We start from the raw sequence: 24,178 nt of genomic DNA on the forward strand, positions 1-24,178 counted from the left end.
CCAGGACCAGTTTCATTTGATCTTGGTTATGATGCCAATGATAATTGATACACAATCAATTATTTTACAGATGATGACATTTTGAAATTTGATTTGTAAACAAATAAACTGTTGATTGAATTGGTCATCAAATGTTAATTGTTGATTTGACTTTGAAAACCACGAGAATGATGAGATATTAAAAAGCAAATAATTGAAATCAATTTCTCATTTGTATCATTAAACCAAATGATTTGTTGTAATTATAATTACCATGATCATTAGATCATCTTCCTCATCTTCGTGATTTTTTACTTTCATCCTCATCTTTTTTCATCATACATCAAATACAAAAGTATTAGTAATAAGATGGAAAAAAAGTCTCTTTAATAATATCTTTCATTGGGAATCTTCTTGCATCCCTAACAAAGCAATTAACTCGGTGAAGATGAGGATGAAAAAGAGAGAGAATTAGAGAGATGATGATGATGATGAATCGTGAATGAAAAAAACTCAGAGATATAAAAAGACAGAATAAAATCAGATGAAAAAAAACCGTGGGACTTGAAGTTGAAGATAAAAGATGCTTTATAAATGATGAAGATGAAGATGAGGAAAGAGTTAAAAGTGAGTCTCACTCACTTTCTCTCTCTCTCTCTTTTTCTTTCTCTCTCATTCTGTCAAAATCGAGATCGAGAACAGAAGAGATTGGAAATTATTGTATAATACGTTACATTTTTTTCTTCATTTTCATCTTTTTCTTCCTCATCTCTCTCTCTCTCTCTCTCATCTTCCTCTTCACTGCTCTCATCATCATCATTTTTCTTCCCTTACATTATCATCCTCATCTCTCCCTTTAGGGGTCTTTGCTATTTGCTCCTCATCATCCAAGGAGTTAAAGTTTTTTCCTTCTTTTTTCTTGGTTGGTGTTTTTTTTACCTTAGTTTTCTTCTACATCATCATCATCATCTCTCTTTTCATCTTTTCATCCTTTTTTTGCCAATCAAATCTTCCTTCCCACCTCTTTCCTTTTCCTCCTCCTCCACCACCTCCCCATCATCATCTTCCTCTTTCTCTACTTTGTCAACATCTTTTTTAACCCTTTTTTTATTCTGTGTAATATTAACATCGCCCGTTAAGTTTTCCTCTTCATCCTCTGTTTTTACTTTCTCTCCTCACTCTACCTCCACCACCCTCTCATCCTCATCCTCATCTCTCTCTCTCTCTCATAAAAATCATGTTTTTTTGCCTCCCACCAAATGATAAAATTCAGTTTTATCATCATCTCTGTTTTGGTAAACTGTTTTTGTAGTTATATCTTATTTTTGTCCATGTTGATTGTAAATAATTGTAGTAATTAAAAAGTAATTTTTTCACACATTAATTGTTATATTTACTGATTTATTAACCCCAAAAGTTAATCACACAGACTTGGATATACTTTGGATACCATGTTGGATAATCATGATTTGTTTTGATTGGGAAACCATTTTTTATCAATCAATCAACTAATCAAACATCAATGATAATGATTAAAATTTTAACCAATCTTAAAATGTAAGTAACAATCATTTAATTTCATAAATATTAATAGTAAATCAAATCTAATCACGGGACAACCATAACTTAATCTCACTAATTGTTACCACAAAATTATCAACATATCAAGTAATTAAATCTAACTCGTGTTTACTAATCGGTTAGTCAACCAGTTACAACAAGAATAATGAAAATTCAACATATGATTAGTTAATTGTAACTTGATTTAAACAATTGAAACGTTATCCTAATGTTAATAATCAATATGATCAAATTAGTTTAAATATCAACCACCCGATGACTCTAGTAAACTCAACTTGTTACCATTTAATATCACATTGTAACAATTAATTAATGATAATCAAATCAATTGTTATCAACTTACCACAATTAAATTAGTATTCAAAAAAGTTCCCTTGATCAAGGTAACTGATTACTAATTGTTACTATTAAATCAACAATTTTGTATCAAACTCATCAATATTTAGATTGATTGTTTATCAAACACAATCTCCCAACAATCAACTAATTGCTCAAATCTACAATTGAAATCAATGTTGTGAAAGAAAAAAATCTTAATCAAATCAAATCAGAATGAATCTGATTTCTTATCAATATGATTTACTAAAAGGTAACGATGATATTTGATTTTTAAATTAACCGTTAATCAAAGTTATCAGCCCATCACTTAAGATGTAATAATAAGATGATAAAGATGAATGGGAAGATAAATGGATGATAAACATTTTTTACCTTTCTTTTCATCTTAAATCTAACAAAAGGTATTATTCAAATTGGATGAAGAAAAAACCGTTTTCATCTTAATGCCAACATATTGAAATTTTTAAGATTTTTGAAAAAGAGTAAAAAAAACGATGATAATATTCATCATGATAGAAGAAGATAAAAATTCATCCTCATCGCTTTTAATGAAAAATGTTGAAAAGATGAAATTTATCAACTTTTCCCCTTGTTTAATGTAAACACAATCAAGTAAAATGAGAAGATGATGATTAGTTTTTATGATGAACATTAGAGAGGATGAGAGAAGATGAGAAGATGATGATGATAATCAACAAAGAAACAAAGAGAATAAAAAAGTTCTAATTTGGACAAAAGAAGAAACTTCGATGTTTTTATTCTGTAAAAGTTTCTTCTTCTTTTTCTCCTTTCAGTTCTTTTCTTTTCCTTCTCTTCCCTCCAACTCATCTTTCCTCCTCTTCTCTTCCTCCTCTCCACCCTTTAAATACCCTCTCTCTCTATTAGAACGTCGAATGTACGAAGCTCTATAAAAGATCTAGAGAGTGGGAAGAAGAGAGAGAGAGAGAAAGAATAAGAGAATACTCTCTTTTCTTCCCTCATCTCTCTCTCTCTTTCTCCTCTTTTTCATCATCAAAAAGAAGAAAAAAAACTGAATCAAAATGAAGCATCGAAGCAAGTTTAAAATGGCTCCTATGGAGAGAAATATAATTCTCCTCTTCATCATTTCCCTCTCTCCTCATCCTCCTCCTCTTCTACTTTTCCTCCTCATCTTTTCCCTATATTATCAACCACCGACGACTTTTTCTACTCATACTTTTGCATCGAGGCTTCAACAACATATTCTATTAAATAGCAAAAAGGTTCAAGCTTTTTCTATGAGAGTGAGATGACGATGAGCTGATGATGATGAGGAGAAAAGGAGAGGGTGAAGATGCTAATGATGATGATGATACTGATTGAGATTGTGATCATCAAAGTCTCTGGTCATATATTCAAGTGTAATGTTGCTCTCAACGATGATATGATAACAACAACAAATCCAAAGAAAATGATGAAAGTTGTTATTTGTTGAATGAAGAAAGAGAAATTGAAAAAAAACGTTTTTCTTAATATTCTAAAGTGTATTTATCCTTATTATCATCTCTCTCTCATCATTGTCATCCCTAATCATTCAATATCATCATCTTGCCTCGATGCAAACGCCTTTAACCCTTTAGAGCCTTAAACACCTTTTATCAGAATCTTAAACTTTTTTTTCGTTCTAAACTTACCTTTTGTGTCTACAGCAAGTGATACCTTTTTTTGTCATCTTTCATCTTCTCAACCCCTTTTCTTATTGTGTAAGTGTCGCTATTGTCACCAAATAATTGATATTATTGGTGCATCGAGGGAAAGGTTGGACTTTAAGAGGAAAAAAAGGGTTAAGAAAACAGAAGAAGAAGAAAAAGAAACAAGAAGATAAGGAAGATAAAGATGATGAGGAACATTTAAAGGAGGGACGAAGACAAGTTGTTCGAAGGAAGCAAAGAACAGTTTCTATTGGTTCGAAGGTTCAATTTTCCATCTTCATCTTCTTTTATCTTCCATTGTCCAGCCTCTCATGTAAAGTGCCATATTGGAGTTAATACATAACATATTCTCTAAATTTTTTTACATCGAGGAAGAAGAAAGAAGATAAGGAAGATAAATAGAAGAGAAAGTGAGAAAAAGAGGGTAAACGAACACATCGAACAAAAGTTTTCTTCTCTTCTTTTTTCCTCGATGTAAATTTTTAACTTTCGACGCAAAAGTGAACATTATAATCGATCGCATCGAAGCTTAAACTTGAAAAGTTTCATTCTCCATCTCCATTATCATCATCATTCTAATCATCCTCATCTCCACCCACTCATCATCATCAAGTGAATGTTACAACCGAAATGTTTTAACATCGAGGGACTTTTCAGATTCTTTCGCTTTGATTTTTCACTTGAAACATAATCAAAATCATCATCATTCTCATCTATCCTCCGCCTTCATCATCTCTCTCTCTCTCTCTCTTGTCATCATCGTTTCCATCTTCGCCTTTGTTTAATATTCATCATCATCATCCTTTCGTTGATGGTGGAATTTACTTCGATTGCCATTTTGTTTTTAATTTAAACTCCTCCCTTGTTTTATTCATCATCTTCTCTTCCTCTTCCTACTCCTCCACACCGACCACCTCGCCCTTGTCCACTGTGGACTTTAATCTGTACTTCGATTGATTTATTCTATTCGTTGAATGGTAAAGAAAGAGAAAAAGAAAGAGTTAAAAATTTTGTTCGAAAGTAAAAAAGAATAAGATAAATAAGAGAAAGAGTGAGAGTGAGAGTGAGACCATCGAAGAGTAAAAAGAGAGAGAGAGAAAGATGGAAATTCGAGTTACATCAAATTGTAACACTAACAATGCTCTTCATAGTAATTCCTCGATGCTACCAATCGACCATTCAACACCAAATTTAAGGTCAAACTGTGTCTCAAGTCCAACTTTATTATCGCCATCTCAAGGGTCATCCAGTCACACTGGACACGGGTCATCAATGGGCAATCCATTATTTCCGGCAAACCGAATGCTAAGTAAAAACTCAAATGGAACAAGTAAGTCTACCTGTAATTCCTCCTTGAAAGACCTTCCCTGTATATAACTTTTCGATCCATTTTTTTACTCTTCCATTGCCCCTAATCCTTATCCCCTAATCCCTTATTATTATCACCACGATTTCGTCTTAATCATCTGATGATTATCTTGGAAAATTTCAATTCAAAGTTGATTATCAGGAAAAAACTTTTCTTCAACCAAATCCATTGATTAGAATTGATTGTCATCCTCTATATGTTGATAACGATTAACTGGATGATACTAATCATTGACTATCAGGTTGATGATGATGATGATGATAATGTTCAATACTTAAAATGCTATCAGGTAATCATAATCTTCATCATTAAAAATAATGAGGATGATTAAGATGATAATGTAAAGGTGATCATTTTTTTCTCGCTTTACTTTAACATCAGAATCTTTTTTCTAATTGTTTTACTTTAACTCTTTAATTGTTTACCATTAATGTCCAAAGATAGTGTTTGTATTGGTCATTATCATCTTCATCTTGATGATGAGAAGAAGAAAAAAAACTTCTAATAATTCATCGGTCCCTATAAATACCTATAAACTCATAGTCTTTATTTCCCATTGGATTTAATGTTAATATTAAGAGAGAAGTAAAAAAAAGTTCAGAATTTTCATCTTCCTTTATCATCATCATGCTCAACATCATCTACTCATCTTCATCATCTTTTCTTATCTTCAATTTCTTATTCTTTCTTTTTTCTATCTTCCTTTTTCCTTTCCTCTTTTTATCTTCTTCACTGATGATACTTTTTAATTGGAAGATCTTATTACTCTCTCTCTCTCTCTCTCTCTCTTTATCTTCTTCTTGTCTATTCCAATGCTCTAACCTCCTCATCATCATCTCCATCTTCATCTTCATCTTCCTCTCCCACACCCACATCTCACCCTGCTTCTTTGCAGAAAATCATTACTATAGTAACCAAAAGGGTATTGATGATGAAGATGAAGATGAAGATGATGGCTGCACTAATTTGTATTCATTATTTTCCATCCTCATCATCCTTATCATCTTCATCCCAATTTCTTATTTTTAATAAGATTTAACTTTCTTCTTGACTTAACTCACCCTTGTCTTGACCATTATACTCAAACTATTCAATTTTTTACATCCTCATCCTCATCATTATCACCATTAGATGAACAATTTGATCATCATGGTGATGATTGAAAAATTGAATTAAATTCAATATTTGAATTGAGAATAATAATGAACAAAATGATAACAATTGATTTTTACAAACTAATGGATTTTACAAAACTTTGTATAGTTTTACCAGAGATAATTAATGAACCTTGATCATAATGATGATTAGATTTGATTATTATTGATATTTTGATTATCACAGTTTGTTGATTGTTGTAACTAATCATAATTTTTGTCTATTCTTATTTCTCCTCCATTAAAAAATTCATCTACTAATCAGTTGCAATGACTTCTTGTCCAACAAATGATTCTGAGCTGCAACTCTATCGGGTTCTTCAACGATCTAATCTGCTCTCATATTATGATACATTCATTTGTCAAGGTGAGTTGATTACCTTTTTTAATTACAATCAACAAACAGGATTAGTCTTGATTGGTAAGAGGAAAAGTCATCACAAAAGAAACTAATTGTTGATGATACAAAAACCATGATCACAATTGATTATCATTAGCTAATTGAAACTAAATCAAGATGATGCGCATTTCCCACTCCTGATCCTCCACCATGAAGCAAAAAATGAACAATCTGAACAAAAAAAGGGAGGCGGTGGGTTTTGAGGAGGAGGAAGTGGCAACCTGATGGTGCATCATCATATATACACTTTGAGCCATTAGTTTATTAGCTTGTGAATCTAGAGGAACAATTTGTTGATTGTTTTGTTTTGTTTTTCTTATTGAATTTTCAATTTCAGGAGGTGATGATGTTCAGCAGCTTTGTGATGCAGGGGAGGAAGAGTTTCTTGAAATCATGGCGCTCGTGGGAATGGCCAGTAAGCCCTTACATGTCCGTCGTCTTCAGAAGGCCCTTCAAGAGTGGGTCAGCAATCCAGGTAAGTTGATCATTAATCATAATTACTTTATAATCATTAATTTATTAGCTAATCATTGATTGAAATTTAAGATTTGTAAATGATCAATTCAAGACAAGAATTGATGAGGAAAAAAAACTCAAAACTTTATCAACATATGGTTACATTTAATTCAAGTTGATATGATCACTATTATCACAATTACCTTTATCATTGTGATCAACTGTTATCATTAACATTGTTGATGTTTTTTACCGTTATGTTTACTATGTAAAAAAACAGGTAACCAAAAAAGTCTCAATCCTTTTAGAGTGAATCAGATTTACCTTTGTTGTTTTTTTTGTGTTACTTTTTTGTCATTTTTCATCATTTTCAAAGTATATGGATACATGGGAAGAAAGCAAAAAATTTACAACAATTAACTTGATTATTTATCAAATTAAATTGTTGGCTTTTTATTTTGATTGTGTTGAGATTGAAAAAAAAAACATCAATCGAAAAGTTTTTATATCTTTTTCATTTGTTATGGGAAAGTTTTTTTTCCCATTTTCTTGTTTCCATTTAAATTGTTTATCATTGTGGTTAATTATTGTTTTACTGCAACTCTTTAATTGTTGTTAATTAGTAACAAATGAGCTCTGGATGATTTGGTTGTTGGGTTTTAATTGTTTGGGATTTTTTTGGGGATTTGAAAAAAAAACGAGTTGAATATGAAGATTGTTGAGTTTGCTCATTAAGCTTATTTTCAATTTTATATCAAAATATTGTTGAAACTCATGGGAAATGATGGAGAGGGAGGATGTAGGGTGGGTGGAGGATGAGGATGGAGATGATGAGGGATGATTAACCAGGAGAACCCAAAGTCTATCAAGATATGAAGAGTTTGCGCCTTTTTATCAACATTTTTTATGTTACTTCCTCTTCTTCCTCATCATCCTCATCCTTCATCTCTTTCTCCTCTCCATCCTCATCATCCTGACCAATGGGCTATCAATTCGTATCCACGTGATCTCAAAATCTTTTCACCAATCGAATTTTTTTTTCTTCTTCTATTCAATTGAACAAAAAAACTTTTTCGAAACAATTTAAACTTATCATTTGTCTTTCAATCATTAATTGTTCAGATTAGATTACAATCCAATTTCATGATGATCATGTTTCTATTGCAATTAATTTAATTTCATCTCATTTCTTGATTGTGACAATTTCTTCAAACTAATTATCACTACAATGGGATTATATTAATAATCATTATAATCCAATTGTAATGATAACAACTTTTGATGATTAATTAACTGATTGTGTTAAATTGAATTATAATTTATATTGTATCTTGTTTATAATTATACCTTGATTTTTGTTCCTGTGATTAATTTGATTATTATTTGTAAGACGTTTAATTAGTGAATTATTAGTTTGTATGTTAAATGTTAGACAATCAAATTGTCGTTGTTTTTCAATTGTAATTGTAATAATTTTACTTTCATCTTTTTTTTTGTTGTCTAATTATAATTAGTGATTAGTTGATGATGTTAATGAAACATTTTTATCAATTCCTATGTTTGTCTATGAGATTAAAACGATTTTTTTCATCTTTCCAGATGAAAAAATATCAAATAACATGATGATAATCAGTCAACTTGAATCAATGTATTGAAGCAAATTTTATTAGACAAATTGCTGCCAACAATTAGTTGATTATCAATTCGATGATTAATATAATTAGTAGAAAAATATTAATGTAATTAAATCGATGAAACTTTTTTCATCTCCCACAGAATTGATAGTTGAGTTGATTGTTGGTGTTTCAATGAATTTGAGATTCTGATCAAATTCAACCATAAATCTTCATCAAAATTAGATTATTTATTTTATCCTCATCTTTATCATCACTTTCAATGGATGATGAAGATGATAATGATGATGATACGGGTCAGAAAAGATTCTGAAAAGTAAACATGAGTGGCGAAAAGGAAGAAGATGATATTATTACATGGAGAGAGAGAGAATGGAAAATAATGAGAACGAAGATGAAGAAAAAAAAGTTCGAAAAAGAAAAAGAAAATATTATCAGAAAGATGAGGATGATGATGATGATGATGATGGAAAGATGATTTTATTAATTACAATTCTTGTTAGATTAACAATATCCAGGGAAAAAGAAGCTTAACAAAATAGATATTAGCTAATTCCCTATTGAATTAAAGTTAATGGAAAAATCGATCAACATAAAAACCCATAGTAAAAATGATGAAGAAAATGAATGAGAGAAAAAACCTCAGAATGAAATTCAGGGCAAGATGAAGGCTATTTAATCATGGAAACATGATGATAATGATTGTGTTGATTGAAGACTCACTGACCATCATCATTATGGTCAACTTATTATCAGTAATCAGCTGGAACTCATTATAAAGCTTTACCGTTTGGTTGTAATATGAAAGTTTCAATGGAAATAGGAAAAAAAATGTAATTAATTGTTGTTAAAGAAGAGCATCAATCAACGTAAATGATTAGTAAATTGAGAGAGGAGAGAGGGAGATTCATTAATCTACATTTGATGATAATTAGAATTTAATGAATCAATTGGATTTTCTCTTCTTAAATCTTTGGTATTCTATTCATTAGCTATGTTTCAAGCAGCTTTGGTACCAACTTTTCCCTCTTCAGGTGATCGACCCACTGGTGGATTACAACCTCCCAATCCAACCTCTTCTACTGGATCTTCATCTTCTTCATCTTCTTCCGGTTCAACTGCATCTTCAACCTCATCTTCGGCTGCCGCAGTAGCTGCAGCAGCAGCGGCAGTAGCCGCCGTAGCTGCGACAACCTTTCACGGTTTAGCTCCACCATCGGTGTTACCATTAGCACCTCCACCGCCGTCCGCAAATATCAATAATCTAAACAACAATTCAAGCTCAGGGTTTCCATTGGTTAATCCAAGTAATCTTTGTAATAATAATAATTCATCTTCTAATGGTAACAGATCAGTTTTTCCTGGTAATGAACAATTAGATGTAAAATCAATTAATCCTGTTAATCTTTCATCATCTTCAATATCATCGTCACCATTAAATATCGGCTCAATGGCTTTGCAACAACAACAACAGCCCAATGTTACCGTTATGTCCTCAATGGGATCACTTGGAGTTATATCTTCATCTTCAGGTACAAATCAACACCAAAATCATCACCATCATCATCAACAGCACCAACAACAACAACAACAACAATCAAGTGTCCATCCTTCATCTCACCATCATGTTACTTCATCTTCATCTTCTTCCTCAGCATCTTCTTCCGGTTCATCATCTCTATCAGTTTCTCTCTCTATTCATCCGAAATCATCAAGTACTCCAACCAATGGGTCCGTTGGAATCACCGCTCTATCCAATCATTCATCTAGTCATTCAGGTCCACCCTCACCTTCATCCAAAGATAATAGTATAACGATTACATCAAATGGAAACATTCAATGTCCACCAAACAATTTAACCTCAATCACTTCACAGAATCAGGTAAGATAATCAATCTATCCTCAGGTAAATGTAATAATTAACTAACGAACAAACAAAAAAGGTTAATTGTAAACATCTCTCATCGTGAATTAATTGTTCTAATGGTAAAATAAATTCAAAGTATTTAAAAAAAGTTCTGAATCAATTAGCATGATAAGAACAACTTTCCACATGATTATGCAAATTATGATCAATTAAACTAATTTGTTAAGCTAATCTTGTAATTATGTTGCAGTAATAGTAATTGTAACTAATTGTTACAAGTTGAGAAACAATTTTAAGCCACAAAACTCAATCAATTTAATAACATTTTACCTTAACTTTAATTGTGACAAAATCGTATCATTATCATTGCAATAGATTTAATTGAATCTTATCAACTTAAATTCGTATTTTTTTGTTCATTTAATAGATTAATTATCTTCGATTTTATAGATTCGAGATATTTTTGGACATTTGTAATGTCGAGGAATGAGAAAGCTTTTTAATAATAAACTCAAATCACTTGAGAATCTGTGTAAACATTTAAATTAAATGTTGGACATCAGATTAATAACATTATTAAATTGATATGATAACCGTAAGGCTTAATTTTTTTTCAATCATCACTAATCATCAAATTATATTACATATAAATTACTTGATGGAAAAAGTAAATTTAATTTGAGATGAAGTTTTAATTGCTTTTTGAATATCAATACAATTCAAAGCACTTGAAAAGTTGTTACAATCTCAATATTGAAGTTATGGCAAATGTTTGATACTTGATTGTTTGATTAATTGTTGATTTTTTTCACCTTAATTCCTTAATAGGCTAGATTGATTACTAATGAATATGGTCAACCCGCTTCTCCAATATCCTTGACCCCGGTTCTTGTTGATAATCAGATCATCCGATTAGCTGAGGCCGCTGAAAATTTGGTCAAAAGTTTACCTCCAATGGACGCTAAATTGGCTACCAATAAGAAACGAATCAGTAAGGAGTTAGAGGTTAGTTAATTGTTGGTTAATTATGTGGAATAATTTTTAGAGTAATTTAATTTCTGTTGATTACTTTCAATTTCCTATTGAGTTTTTATCTCATTTGTGTCTCTCATTGACCAGAATCAACTTTTCTGTGTAAAGGTTTGATGACAATTGTTAATTACTTTGGTTAATTACTCTTACTGATTCTAAGAAGAAAAAAAAACTGTGAAAGACAAATAATGAAACTAATCAACTAATCAATACTTTAATCAATTAATTAGTAAAAATTTTATATACCAACTCACCAGTTTTGTTACTCTACAATTAAAATTGCCTTTGGCTAATTTTCTGGGGTAAAAACTTTGAGTCTTAAAATTTTTCAATTGGACTTTTTTTGTCACCTAATTGATTAAACTTTGATTTACTTTGTAAACAATTGGATTAACTGTTAATTGTTAACATTCAGGTCGTAATCAACATGGCTGAAGATGATCCTAAACGTATGGATGAGATACGGAAATATGCAGCAATTTATGGTAGATTTGATTGTAAACGAAAACCAGAGAAACCGTTAACTCTTCATGAGGTGAGAACAATTAACTTTGATTTTTTTTTCTTTTACAAAAGGAAATTAACAATTTATACAAGAATAAAAAGGAAAAGGAAATGATAAACTTTTAGCAAATGATTTGACCCTGATTTTTGTACAATTGGTTAATTGTTTCTTCCTCGCAAGGTATCGGTCAACGAAGCCGCCGCTCAGATCTGTAAACATATTCCCGCTCTACTGACCCGTCGAGATGAACTGTTTCCACTTGCTCGTCAGGTAGTTCGTAACTCAGGGTATCAATATTCAAAAGGACATTCGAGGTAAGATTTTCGAAGAAAAATTTCCAATCATCATTCAAACTCCAATTCTAATTGTTCATCCATTAGATCTCAATTTTATCCCAAAATTTTGGACGGTTCTGGTTATAATAATAATGTTGATTCCATGATCATTGAGGGAAATGGATCATCATCAGGAAAAAGAAGACGATTATCTGAAAATGATTCTAATTACGAAGTTAAATTACAATGTACTGAAGAGGAGAAATCCCGTCGACAGGTAAATAATTAACCGGTAAATTGTAATGTTCTTGATTGTTAATTATTAATTTGTTACCTTTTTCTTTGATTCTAAATTTTTAGGGTCGATTAGAAAATATAATTGATCAATTGAAAACATTTGAATGTCAACAAAAGGATTTGAAATCACAATTACAACAAGCTCATGATTTACAAAATTTATCTCATATTAATCAAGTTCAAATTGAACTGGAAAATATTTCATCGCAACAAATGCAATTAATCAATGAACAAAGTGAAATCAACAAGCAATTAAAAAAATGGGAAAAGTAAGTTAATCATGATCAATATAATATCATTGATTACTAATTGTTTATCTTAATTATCAGATTCCAATCAGGTATTAATAACAACAGAGGATTGAATCGTTCATTATCAGATGAAAAAGTTGACACTGATGATACAGGTAATTATTATAATCGATTTACTTTAATCAGATCATTTGAAAATTGACCAATTTATCAATTAATCCAATTCAAATTTCTCTGTCTCTTTCAATTGTTCAGATTCTCAATTCTCTGTCTATTCCAATGAATTATCTCCATGCATGAGTCAACCTGGTCAGCCTGATGAATCCCCTGTTCATGAATCTTCCCAGAATTCTGATAATTTCAATCGCATTTTACCAAGTAAGTTAATCCATTCAATCTAAATTAGAAGATGATTTAGTCTCATGTAATCAAAGATGAATCTTAAATTTTTCGATTAGTTCTAAACACTAATCGAAGATGAAATTTAGACTCTATCAAGAAATACTAGCAATTAAGACGATATTTGATTAGTTGTTTAAGATTTATCTATTGATTGTGATTGGAGACTATGATTGATTTTAATTGGAAATCAATTTAGATTGAGTTAGCATCTTAAAAGATATAAAGTATTTCTAATCCATTTAGCTAACAAAACGGGAAATCATCTTGTCTCAAATCAATTAACTCGACAATTAGCTCATGAAACGTTATTGGATGAAGGACTTCGTTTGGTCAAGGAATTTACCGATGTCCATATTAAAGATTGTGATCTAAGTAACCGAATTAAGGAAACCATAATAATCAATAATAATCATCATCATTTAGATTCAAAAGATTCAAATAATAATATCAACAATCATAATGATCACAATTCAAATGATGAAATTAATAACCATAGTTCACACAGCAATGGAAGCTCAAATGATAATGGAATTGATTTACGTGTTAAACAAATTGAAAATGGTTCACCTAAATCAACATCAATACAATCAACTAATTGGTCACATAATTAACAATTTTAACATTGGATGAAGGAGACAATTAAAACAAAAAGTGAAACCAAATCAACTATCCAAATCTAATTCAATTTACTAAAACAATTGGAATCAAGAAAAAAAAACTTTTTCCTCTTTCTTTCCTCTAATCATCTCATCTTTCCCCCTTGATTATCTTAATTAACTGATCAATCATCATCATTAACCCTCAATAATTTATACCCTACATTTAATCATCATGTATTTAAACAGCAAATTAACAAAATAAATTAAAATTTTATGCTATCTTTAAAGTAATACCTTAGATATAAGATATGATATTCATTGATTTATTCTATTCGAGACAATCGATTAAATCAGAAACAACCACTACTATTTGATTGTTAGAATTTAGGAAGAAAATTAGATTTAATTAAATTTCTGTCAAGTTGAATTTTTTTCCTCGAAAATGAAACTTTTCGTATTTGGCGCGTTCGACTGCAAATGCGATGAACGAACGTGAGATGGCGTAACTTTTTCCCACTCAATCGGAATTTGATGTTGGTGAGATTCAATTGTTTTTGTTTAATGTTTTCAATCCGCGTTTTTTTGTCCCCAACAATTAAACAGTTAAATTGTGGTTAAGTCTTTGTTAAATCTTGTGACTCTTCTTATGAAGCAACATGGCTGCTATATCCTTGGATAAAGATGCCTTCTTCCGACGTGCTAAAAGGTTTTACCAGCATTGGAAAAATCCATCCAATGAAGTAAACCTAAATGATGTTGATTCTATCGTCTTTTGTGTTGGCTCTGATGATGATGTTACATATTCTAAATCAATTGCCTTACAAACATGGCTATTTGGTTATGAGTTGACTGACACTATAATTGTCTTATCGGAAAAGTCTATACAAATATTGGCCAGTAAAAAGAAGGTTGAATTTCTTAAAGCCATTGAATCATCTAAAGAAAATGAGAAAGATGTACCACCAGTATCTCTTTTGGTTCGTGATAAAGCGGATAAAGATCAGGCCAATTTCTCTAAATTATTGGATACTTTAGCTAAAAGTCGTTCCAATGGCAAGAAGGTTGGTGAATTTAGTAAGGACAAATTTTCCAATGAATTCCTTGACTCTTGGAAAAAGTTATTTGATGATTCAAATTTAAACACTACTGATGTAAGCTCTTCAGTTGCTTATATAATGGCTGCCAAAGAGGATTCGGAAATTGAAATAATCAAGAAAGCTTGTGGTATCACTGTTGAAGTGTATTCTAAATATCTGAGAGAAGAGATCACTGAAATTATTGATTCTGACAAAAAGGTTAAACATACTAAACTAACTGAAGGTGTGGACAAAGCCATGCAAGATAAAAAGTACATTAAAAATTTGGATTCTCATGCAGTTGATGTATGTTATTTGCCAATAATACAGTCTGGTGGTAACTACAGTCTCAAATTCAGTGCTGCCAGTGATAAAAATAATCTACACTTTGGATCAATCATTTGTTCTCTAGGAGCTCGTTATCGGCAATATTGTTCAAACATTGTCCGTACCATTTTGGTTAATCCAACACAAAAGCAACAAGATCTGTATGATTTCCTAATCACCACACTTGATGCTGTTATCAACAAATTACAAGATGGCGTTAAGCTTTGTGATGTTTATAAAGTGGCTCAAGATATGCTCGAGAAAAAATATCCTGAACTTAATGATAAGATGACCAAGAATATTGGTTTTGCAATGGGACTTGAATTTCGTGAGCCTGCACTTTTAATCGCACCCAAAGTGACCGCTGTTGCAAGAAAGGGAATGGTATTCAATGTAGCCATCGGTCTATCAAATCTCATCAATGAAGCAGCAAAAGACAAAGAATCAAAAGTATATGCACTTTTTGTCGCTGATACCGTTTTGGTTAATGCTGGTAAACCTGCTGAAATTTTGACCAATGCTAAAAGAAAATTGAAAAGTGCAGCCATCTTTTTAAAAGACGACGAAGAAGGATCTGAAGAAGAGGAAGAAGATGTTAAACCTCAGCTGGATGAAGGTTTATTGGGACGTACTGGTAGACGAACAACGATTCTCAATTCAAAATTGAGAACCGAAGCATCAACAGAGGAGAAGCGAAAATTACATCAGAAAGAGCTCGCACAGCAACTTAACGAAGCGGCGAAAGCACGTTTAGCTCAAAAATCGGGTGGAAAAGAACAACAAAAAGTTCGAAAATCGAATGTCTCTTACAAATCAATTAATCATATGCCTAAAGATCCTGAAATATCCGAATTGAAAATATTCGTTGATCGTAAATATGAAACAATCATTTTACCCATTTATGGTTTACCTGTACCATTCCATATATCAACAATCAAAAACATTTCACAATCAGTTGAAGGTGATTACACTTACCTTCGTATTAATTGTTTTCATCCAGGGTCAACTTTGACCAAGAACGAGAGTGGAATGTATTCCAATCTAGATGCTACCTTTGTGAAAGAAATTACTTATCGAGCAACCAATGTAAAAGAACCTGGTGAACTTTCAGCTCCATCTTCCAATCTGAATACCGCTTTTCGTTTGATCAAAGAGGTTCAAAAGAAATTTCGAACTCGTGAAGCAGAGGAAAGAGAGAAAGAAGGTATTGTTAAACAAGATACTCTGGTTATCAGTAACAACAAGGGTAATCCTAAATTGAAAGATTTGTACATCCGACCAAACATCTATTCTAAACGTATTTCTGGTACCCTGGAAGCTCATGTAAATGGTTTTCGATTTACATCAATTCGAGGTGATAAAGTTGATATTCTCTACAATAATATTAAACACGCATTCTTCCAACCCTGTGATGGTGAGATGATTATTCTGATTCACTTTACTTTAAGAAATGCCATCATGTTTGGTAAAAAGAAACATGTTGATGTTCAATTTTACACCGAAGTTGGTGAGATTACTACTGATCTTGGAAAACATCAGCATATGCATGATCGTGATGATTTAGCTGCCGAACAAGCTGAACGTGAATTACGAGGTAAACTTAAGGCTGCATTCAAAAACTTTTGCGACAACGTTGAAGCCAAAACCAAGGGAGACATTGAATTTGACACTCCTTTCAGAGATTTATCTTTCCCTGGTGTTCCCCATCGATCAATTGTTAATCTTCAACCAACATCTTTCTGTTTGGTTAATCTCACTGATTGGGTAAATTTCGATTAATTTATTTTCTTTGTTTTTCAATCCATTTCGCTTTTAATAACTTTCTTTTTCTCTCTCTCTCTCTTTTTAGCCTCCGTTTGTTATTACTCTCGATGAAGTTGAATTAGTTCACTTTGAAAGAGTTCAGTTCCATCTTAAAAATTTTGACATGGTCTTCATTTTCAAAGATTACTCCCGAAAAGTAGCCATGATTGGTTCCATTCCCATGGCCATGTTAGACCATGTTAAAGAATGGTTAAAGTGTGTATACTTAATACATATTCTAATATTTTAATGATTAACTTCATGAGAACTTAATGATTTTAATTAATTGATTTTTGTTTTCTTCATTTCCACAGTCAATGTGATATTCGTTACAGTGAAGGTATTCAATCATTGAATTGGGTTAAAATCATGAAGACCATAACAGATGATCCAAATGGTTTCTTTGACCAAGGAGGTTGGAAATTCTTGGATCCTCAAAGTGGTGATGAAGCAGAAGATGATGATGATGAGGATGAAGAAGATGAACAATATAACCCAACTGAAGAGAGTGACGATGATGATGAATCAGAATCTGATGCATCAGGTTCTGATGTTACAGAAAGTGAAGATTATTCAGGTGAGTCAAATTATTCTTTTCAAAAATTTTGTTCATATTTTGTTGTTGGTAATTTACTAATAATTAATTTTCTTGTTTTTCTTTTTTTTTGAATTTTGTAGAAGATCTTGGCAGTAGTGAAGAGAGTGGAAAAGATTGGTCTGAATTGGAAGAAGAAGCTGCTCGTGCTGATAGAGAAAAAGATTATGAAGAAACTGGAGAGGTACAACAAACACATCGAAATAAAAAATTTTCCAAATCAAAGCACAGTTCTGGGCCGAGTAAAGGTCACTCTTCAGGTCACAGTAAAAGTCATCACAGTTCAGGACCAAGTAAGGATAAAAGTCCAATGAAAAATGGCTCCAAAAGACCTCGAGATCATGGATCCGATCAAAAGAAAAAGAAATTCAAAAAATGAACAAAAAAATCTTCCTTAAAGGTTGAACATTCTACCAAAATGATTACAATTCTCTCGATACTCTTACGCATTTTATACAATTATTGCAACAAAACATCAACATGGATTAACCAATTTTTTTTTCACGAGTAAATGATAACCAAAAGACAAAGATTTTGGCATCGTAATCATCATTAGTTATTTAATCCGTAAACAACAACAAAAAGATATTCATAAATTTTGAAAATTTTCTCTTCACAATTAACCTTATCATTCAGCTAACCCTTTCAACTCCATTGTAAATTGATCATTCACCATTAATATTTCAAATTTAAACACCACACGAATACGTAAAAGTAAAAGTAAAAGTATCACTTGTGTTACAGTAAAACTGAACCCAAATTTTGATTAATAGAAATTCTGAAAAAGATAAACAAATAAGTGTGTCTCGTCTATCACCTTTATATAAGCAAAAATTGAAACTGTTAACAATTAGTAAATAAAATTTCGTCCAATTATTTACGAGCAAAAAAACCAACAAATGAGACAATTTGTTAATTAATTTATTCTTTCCATCGGTAACCACATTCCTTGTTGGCACAACGATAAAAATTGGTCATTGGTTCATCGGCTGAACGTGTTTGCATCTGCATGAAATAGGCTTCACCAAATTCACACTTCGGACATTTAACTTGCGTTTTATCAACACTGTCCCAAATTTTGGAATCAGCTAATATCTCATCAACCTCTTTCAGACGAGGATATTTCCTGTTAATTACTCGCTGGTTAACATTGTAAACATAGGGACAAGTTTTACAATAGAACCGATAACATTTAGGTCCTTCTTCCAGAGTCAATCGAATACCACAAAAATGACAGAATAAAAGAACCATTTTCTATTCTAAAACAAAACTCAAATCGAAACGAAAACAATTTAATTAAAAAACAATTCCAAACAAAACATATGACTGAGATAAAGAAACGAAAACAAATCTTTCGGTTTCAAAAGAAAGAGAATAATTTTCGATATATCGAAAAAAAAGAAGACTAATCGATTTCTTTTCGGTAATGTTTTCAATTTTTATTTTTCTCTTTCAGTTGATTGCTTATCGTGAGAATATTTGACGAAAAACTGGACAAATACTTTGAAATAAAGTTTTGACTTCGAAAATTAAATTAAAATCTATCGAGTTTATTTAGATAAATTATTTGGTTGGTTAATTGGTTTTCATAATTTTCTCTCAGTTTTAGTTTTCTTTTCGGTCGCCAGGTGGAGTTGATCGAATTTCGGCCTTGACATTTTCGATTTTTCCCGCGATTTTGGTCACATGATCAGTGAAGTTACTCCCTTTTCCTTTGTGCATTTGGAGTCTCACTTTTAACAACCACAACCATTTTGGAAGACAAATTAATCATTTAATTATTTAATCAGAAAGCAATGGCTTCTCCATCATCTTTAAATGTTCAATTAACTCGTAAATTTCGTGAAATATGTTCCGACCTTAACCTTGATCGAGCTGCTGCTGATGAGGCCTACAATTCTTTCCAAAGGATTCAAATCAATTATACTCTTGAGGTAAGTTTTTTTTTCTTTCCTCTATTTTTTGTTCTCATCTTTTTTTTCTCAATTAGAGAAAAAAATTACACCATAAATGTTACTATTGGTTAACACATTTAAAACCCGCTGCTTTTGTGATCAATTGTATTGTCAATGTTTGGTTTATATTTTCTCTATTAATTCAGTTGTAAATTTGTTCTTTCTTTATTTACCTTTTCTCTTTGAGCTTTGGCTTTGTCATTATCATTACATTTGATACATTTTAAAGTCTGATTGATATAATTTTTCTTTTCTTTCTCTCTTTGTCTCTTTTTCCTCTTACTCTATTTTCTCCCTCCCTCTTGTTTTCAATTAATTTACTCGGATTTAGGGGGAAAAGCTTCATTGGCTTGCCTGTGCTCTCTATGTTGCTTGTCGTAAAGGGATGACACCAACTGTTGGTGGAGGACTTGATGGATACGTTAGTGGAAATTGTGTTTCTCTTACTCGATTATTGAGATCTTGCAAATTAAGGTAAAAATAACCTCTTGAAAATGTTGACTCCATTTTCTTTATTATCATGATTTTTTTTGTCTTCGTTTGCAGTTTGGTTGAGTTTTTTAACAAGATGAAAAAATGGTCTGATATGGCAAATCTACCCCATGGAATGAGGGATAGACTCGATCAACTTGAACGCAATTTTAACGTTTCTGCTATCATCTTTGGGAAATTTGGCAAAATCTTTAAGCACTTGTTTAAAAGTCCAATTTTATCTCCGATCAAACAAACTTCAAATAGGAGTCGAAAGCAAAGGTAAATAATGGTTACGCTTTTACTTTAGACAAAATCATTTACGTTCTTGTTTCTCATTCCTACTCATGTGATCTTATTTCTTAATGTCTGTTCATCTCCATTCTATTTTCTTCTCTTCTCTTTTCTTTAATGTTACTTTTATTTGTTTTCTCTCTTTTTCTAAAGAAAATTGAGCTTAACCTCTGGCCACGTATTCTCCTTTTGTTGGACATTATTTGTTCATGTAAAGGCAAACTTTAAAATGATTAGTGACGATCTGGTCAATTCATATCACTTATTATTGGCATGCATTGATTTCTGCTTCAGTAATGTTCTCGTCAGTGAAAATGCGAAAGACCTTCTAAACTCAGAATTTTCTGGTAAGTTTATTTTTGCCTTGATTCATTCTTTATATGGATTATCAGCCTGAAGAGAGAAGTTATTCAATTGCTAATTTTCTATCTTCCTTTTGGTCTATCAGAACTTCCTCCCGGATTCTCATCAGATGAATTTGTTGCTCCTGAACCAGTACCTTGCATAGTTGAAACTTTATGCAACAAATGGGAAGGTATTTGTGTCGATGCTAAAGGAATTAAAGAGCACTGGTTGAAACCTTGTATCAAAAGAATGATTGATAAAAAGATCTTTCGATGTCGCAATCCACCTCATTTTCTAGGATTCTTAGATAATGCCTTTTTCGAAGCTAACTTGTAAGTCTATTTTAATTTACTTTTTAATCCCGTTGATCTAACCCAAAGTGTTAACAATCTCTCATACATGGACCATTTTATTACAGGAAAGCGATTTCAAAAGAATATGATCAATATGTTCTCAATTTTGGCGATTTTGATGAAAGAATTTTCCTTAGTGACAATGCTCACGAGGAATTAGGTGCACCCCAAGGTGACTTCGAAAGTTATCTCAACAATAGAATGCAAAATGTTCAGCAAACAATCAAAGAGGCGAAAACTTTAGCACCCCAAACACCTCTTAGTAATCGTCACTATTTGGCAAATCGAGAAAATATGGGCTCTTTTACTCCTGTCACAAACGCCGTTCAAACCGTTAGTCGTCTTCAATCTCTTCTTCTTGACTGTAAATCGGAGCCAAGTGCAACTTTATTAGAGATTTTCACCCAATGTACCACCAACCCCAATGAAAGAATCGTCGAAAGAATCAAAGAACTTGGGGATAAATTTTTAAAATCTTATTGTCAACCAGCTGATGATCATGGATTCTCATCTCCTTCTCCTTTACCACCACATGATTCAGCGAAGAAAATGTTGAACTCAAGTATTACTCTTTATTATAAATGTTTAGAGAAAATAATTGGCCGAGAATTGAAAAAATGGTCCGAGGTTGAGAAAAAGAGTAACCTCACCAATTCATTATCTCATGAGCTTTTCCACCTTTCGCTTTTTGCCTGTTGCATGGAAATCGTTTTATTTGCTTACAATTCTGAGAAAAGATTCCCATGGATTGTCGATATTTTGAGTGATTATCGTGATTTTCATTTTCAACCATTATACTTTTACCGAGTTATTGAATTGATAATCCGTGAAGAAGATGGTCTATCAAGAGACATTGTTAAACATTTGAACACAATTGAGGAGCAAATATTGGAAAGTAAAGCTTGGAAAACAGGTTCAGCAATTTGGGACTTGATAAAGCTCCATGGGTCAGTTCCTGCATGTCAAGAAGTATCTCTTGCCAATCCATCTCATGATCCCAACACAATGTCACCCGCACCTGCGACACCTCGACGATTAGATGGCATTTTTACTTCTCCTTTACCCCCAAATACGAATGAACGATTTATGTCTCCAATGGGTGGTACTCGTCGTCGGTTATTTGACGCTGATCAAGGCTACATACAAGTCGCTATACCAAGTAAGATTTTATCTTCATTTTTTCATCCTTTTTTTCACTACTAACCTTTTATGTCAACTCTTTTCTTTACTTGTATTAGCACAAACATCAACTGGAGAGGTTCGTCTTATTCATGTTACTCTTCAACCACAAGCAACTACAAATTCTGAATCAAATGCTACTACATCAAAACCTGAAACCCCGGTGAAAATAAACAAAGCCGGATCACTTGGATTATTTTTCCGAAAGGTTTATCATCTTGCTTGGCTTCGTTTAAGAGATTTATGTGATAAATTAAATATTAACGATGAAGACCTCCGACGTAAAATTTGGACATGCTTTGAATCCTCAATTCGCAATCACACTGATCTCATGCGTGACCGTCATTTGGATCAAATTTTAATGTGCGCTGTATATGCCATGTGTAAGGTTGTTGGTCGCGATCAAAGCTTTCAAGATATAATGAAATGTTACCGACAACAACCTCAAGCTTCAAGTCATGTAAGTTTCTATAAAAAAAAAGATTTCAATTTAAGGTCACTAACTGACAATATTTAACGTTCTATCTCTTCATGAAACTAGATCTATCGAAATGTACTTTTGACTAATCGTAAACGACGCAACTCAACGAGTAGTGAAAATTCCCGAAACTCTGGTTCTAATTCACCAAATCAGGAGGACAACAAGGAACGTATTCGATCATCAAGTACTCTACCAGTTCCTCATCCTAACAGTCAACCACCCACTCCAACCCGATTAGCTGGTGCAGGTTCTAATTTCGATTTCCCTGAAGAACGAGGCGATCTTATTATGTTTTACAATCAAATTTATATTCCAGAAGCCAAGCAATACATAATGAAATTCAATGCTGAGGTTGGTAAAATTGAGACTTGAGCCAAGAAAGAAAGGAAAACATGAATAATAATAAATTGTTTCTTCTCTTTTGTTTCTTTATCTTTATTAGGCTGGTTCTCCTCCACTTTCACCTCTTCCCAAACTCGCTGCTAACAACATTTCACCTTATCGACGAATTTCAAACAAACATTCACTATTTATCTCACCCATGAAGGCGAGTGCCTTCCCTCCATCACCTCGACGTCCAATGTCCTATCATTTCCTGCGAAGCCCAGCAAAAGACCTTAAAGCCATAAATTCAATGATGAAACTTAATTCATCTGGTAATGAGAAGAAAGTAATCAAAAGAATATTACAAGATGATACTAACGAAAGTGATCCAGTTACCCGACGACATGGAGAGAAACCAGTACTTCGATCAATGATCGATAATATTTACACTGAACGACAAGAAGATGATACCGAAGACAATGCTGACATGGATATGGAATAAAAGAGGAAACTAATTGTATAATAATCATCAATCATTATTAACAACCAATTAAAGCTTTTTAAAATCTAACATTTTCTATTCATAAAATATTGATAATTATACAAAATTAATCTCTTCCATTAGTAATAATTGATTAATAGAAACAATAATGATAATGTAGAGAAGATGAATGGGATTAGAAAAGGATAACAATAAGACGGTAATTATTATTTATAAGGAAATTACAATTGACATAAAAAACGAAATTACAATTAATCATAATTCATTTGCCACCAGTTTTGGGCGAATGAGGTGTTTGAATCAATTCCGATGTTCCAACTCGAGGAACTCCAGCATCCGATTTAACCGCTTCGTCGATTAGAAATGATTTTCGAGCGATATTCCCTCGAACTGGTAATTGACTCTTGTGAATCATTTTTGGAATTCTTGATTTAATTGATTTCATTACAACCGTTTCTTTCTTGGGAATATTAATTTTACAATTAAATGGATAAATTTTAGAAATCAAATAAAATGAATGAACAAAATAAGAAATCAATCCAATTATTGAGGTTGAAACAGCGACAATTAGAATCCATCCGGTTGATGATCCACCATTTGAATCAGTATCCGATTCTGTTGATTGATTCATATTAACTATTAACAATTAGAATTGCTAATGAA

At 32.0% G+C, this 24,178-nt stretch overlaps 4 protein-coding genes across 8 annotated transcripts; 3 read left to right on the forward strand and 1 right to left on the reverse strand.

Moving 5' to 3' along the window:
* Nucleotides 1-829: 829 nt before the first annotated feature.
* LOC128387133 (NAB transcription cofactor mab-10-like) lies at nucleotides 830-13,911 on the forward strand. 5 transcript variants are annotated; one of them, XM_053346300.1, is made up of 12 exons: nucleotides 830-1,536; nucleotides 6,358-6,459; nucleotides 6,830-6,967; nucleotides 9,575-10,464; nucleotides 11,278-11,454; nucleotides 11,897-12,016; nucleotides 12,167-12,300; nucleotides 12,367-12,538; nucleotides 12,622-12,827; nucleotides 12,888-12,964; nucleotides 13,065-13,187; nucleotides 13,437-13,911. In XM_053346300.1, exons 2-12 carry the CDS (start codon nucleotides 6,363-6,365, stop codon nucleotides 13,820-13,822), a joined length of 2,520 nt encoding a protein of 839 aa, XP_053202275.1. In that variant the 5' UTR covers nucleotides 830-1,536; nucleotides 6,358-6,362; the 3' UTR covers nucleotides 13,823-13,911. The 5 variants fall into 5 exon arrangements, with proteins under 5 accessions (XP_053202275.1, XP_053202272.1, XP_053202270.1 ...); XM_053346297.1 differs by lacking the exon at nucleotides 830-1,536 and adding an exon at nucleotides 3,138-4,899 and having other exon boundaries at nucleotides 9,617-10,464; XM_053346295.1 differs by lacking the exon at nucleotides 830-1,536 and adding an exon at nucleotides 3,139-4,899.
* Nucleotides 13,912-14,348: 437 nt separating this feature from the next.
* On the forward strand, nucleotides 14,349-18,141 carry LOC128387128 (FACT complex subunit spt16-like). Its single transcript, XM_053346289.1, has 4 exons — nucleotides 14,349-16,977; nucleotides 17,063-17,232; nucleotides 17,331-17,593; nucleotides 17,695-18,141. The coding sequence occupies exons 1-4, from the start codon at nucleotides 14,467-14,469 to the stop codon at nucleotides 17,988-17,990; spliced, it is 3,240 nt and encodes a 1,079-aa protein (XP_053202264.1). The 5' UTR covers nucleotides 14,349-14,466; the 3' UTR covers nucleotides 17,991-18,141.
* Nucleotides 18,142-18,415: 274 nt separating this feature from the next.
* LOC128387148 (DNA-directed RNA polymerase III subunit RPC10-like) lies at nucleotides 18,416-18,952 on the reverse strand. The gene has a single exon (XM_053346328.1). It carries the CDS (start codon nucleotides 18,860-18,862, stop codon nucleotides 18,533-18,535), a length of 330 nt encoding a protein of 109 aa, XP_053202303.1. The 5' UTR covers nucleotides 18,863-18,952; the 3' UTR covers nucleotides 18,416-18,532.
* A 373-nt stretch (nucleotides 18,953-19,325) lies between these two features.
* Nucleotides 19,326-23,584, forward strand: LOC128387130 (retinoblastoma-like protein 2). The gene is made up of 9 exons (XM_053346290.1): nucleotides 19,326-19,545; nucleotides 19,898-20,040; nucleotides 20,113-20,319; nucleotides 20,485-20,678; nucleotides 20,780-21,008; nucleotides 21,095-22,188; nucleotides 22,268-22,668; nucleotides 22,750-23,040; nucleotides 23,132-23,584. The coding sequence occupies exons 1-9, from the start codon at nucleotides 19,408-19,410 to the stop codon at nucleotides 23,513-23,515; spliced, it is 3,081 nt and encodes a 1,026-aa protein (XP_053202265.1). The 5' UTR covers nucleotides 19,326-19,407; the 3' UTR covers nucleotides 23,516-23,584.
* The last annotated feature ends 594 nt before the right edge of the window (nucleotides 23,585-24,178 follow it).

This window comes from Panonychus citri, unplaced genomic scaffold, assembly GCF_014898815.1.
Source record: "Panonychus citri isolate SS breed McGregor unplaced genomic scaffold, ASM1489881v1 Contig00077, whole genome shotgun sequence".
Lineage (NCBI taxonomy): Eukaryota > Metazoa > Arthropoda > Arachnida > Trombidiformes > Tetranychidae > Panonychus > Panonychus citri.

What these genes read in the sequence shown, in the direction of transcription:
- LOC128387133 (XM_053346295.1), top strand. Translation starts at nt 4,671, where the DNA reads ATGGAAATTCGAGTTACATCAAATTGTAACACTAACAATGCTCTTCAT. An exon ending in GAATCAGTAAGGAGTTAGAG is followed by an intron (nt 11,455 to 11,896) that starts GTTAGTTAATTG and finishes GTTAACATTCAG; the next exon opens with GTCGTAATCAACATGGCTGA. An exon ending in AGTTGACACTGATGATACAG is followed by an intron (nt 12,965 to 13,064) that starts GTAATTATTATA and finishes TCAATTGTTCAG; the next exon opens with ATTCTCAATTCTCTGTCTAT.
- LOC128387128 (XM_053346289.1), top strand. Translation starts at nt 14,467, where the DNA reads ATGGCTGCTATATCCTTGGATAAAGATGCCTTCTTCCGACGTGCTAAA. An exon ending in CATGTTAAAGAATGGTTAAA is followed by an intron (nt 17,233 to 17,330) that starts GTGTGTATACTT and finishes TCATTTCCACAG; the next exon opens with TCAATGTGATATTCGTTACA. An exon ending in AGAAAGTGAAGATTATTCAG is followed by an intron (nt 17,594 to 17,694) that starts GTGAGTCAAATT and finishes TGAATTTTGTAG; the next exon opens with AAGATCTTGGCAGTAGTGAA.
- LOC128387130 (XM_053346290.1), top strand. Translation starts at nt 19,408, where the DNA reads ATGGCTTCTCCATCATCTTTAAATGTTCAATTAACTCGTAAATTTCGT. An exon ending in TTGAGATCTTGCAAATTAAG is followed by an intron (nt 20,041 to 20,112) that starts GTAAAAATAACC and finishes CTTCGTTTGCAG; the next exon opens with TTTGGTTGAGTTTTTTAACA. An exon ending in TCTAAACTCAGAATTTTCTG is followed by an intron (nt 20,679 to 20,779) that starts GTAAGTTTATTT and finishes TTGGTCTATCAG; the next exon opens with AACTTCCTCCCGGATTCTCA.
- LOC128387148 (XM_053346328.1), bottom strand. Translation starts at nt 18,862, where the DNA reads ATGGTTCTTTTATTCTGTCATTTTTGTGGTATTCGATTGACTCTGGAA.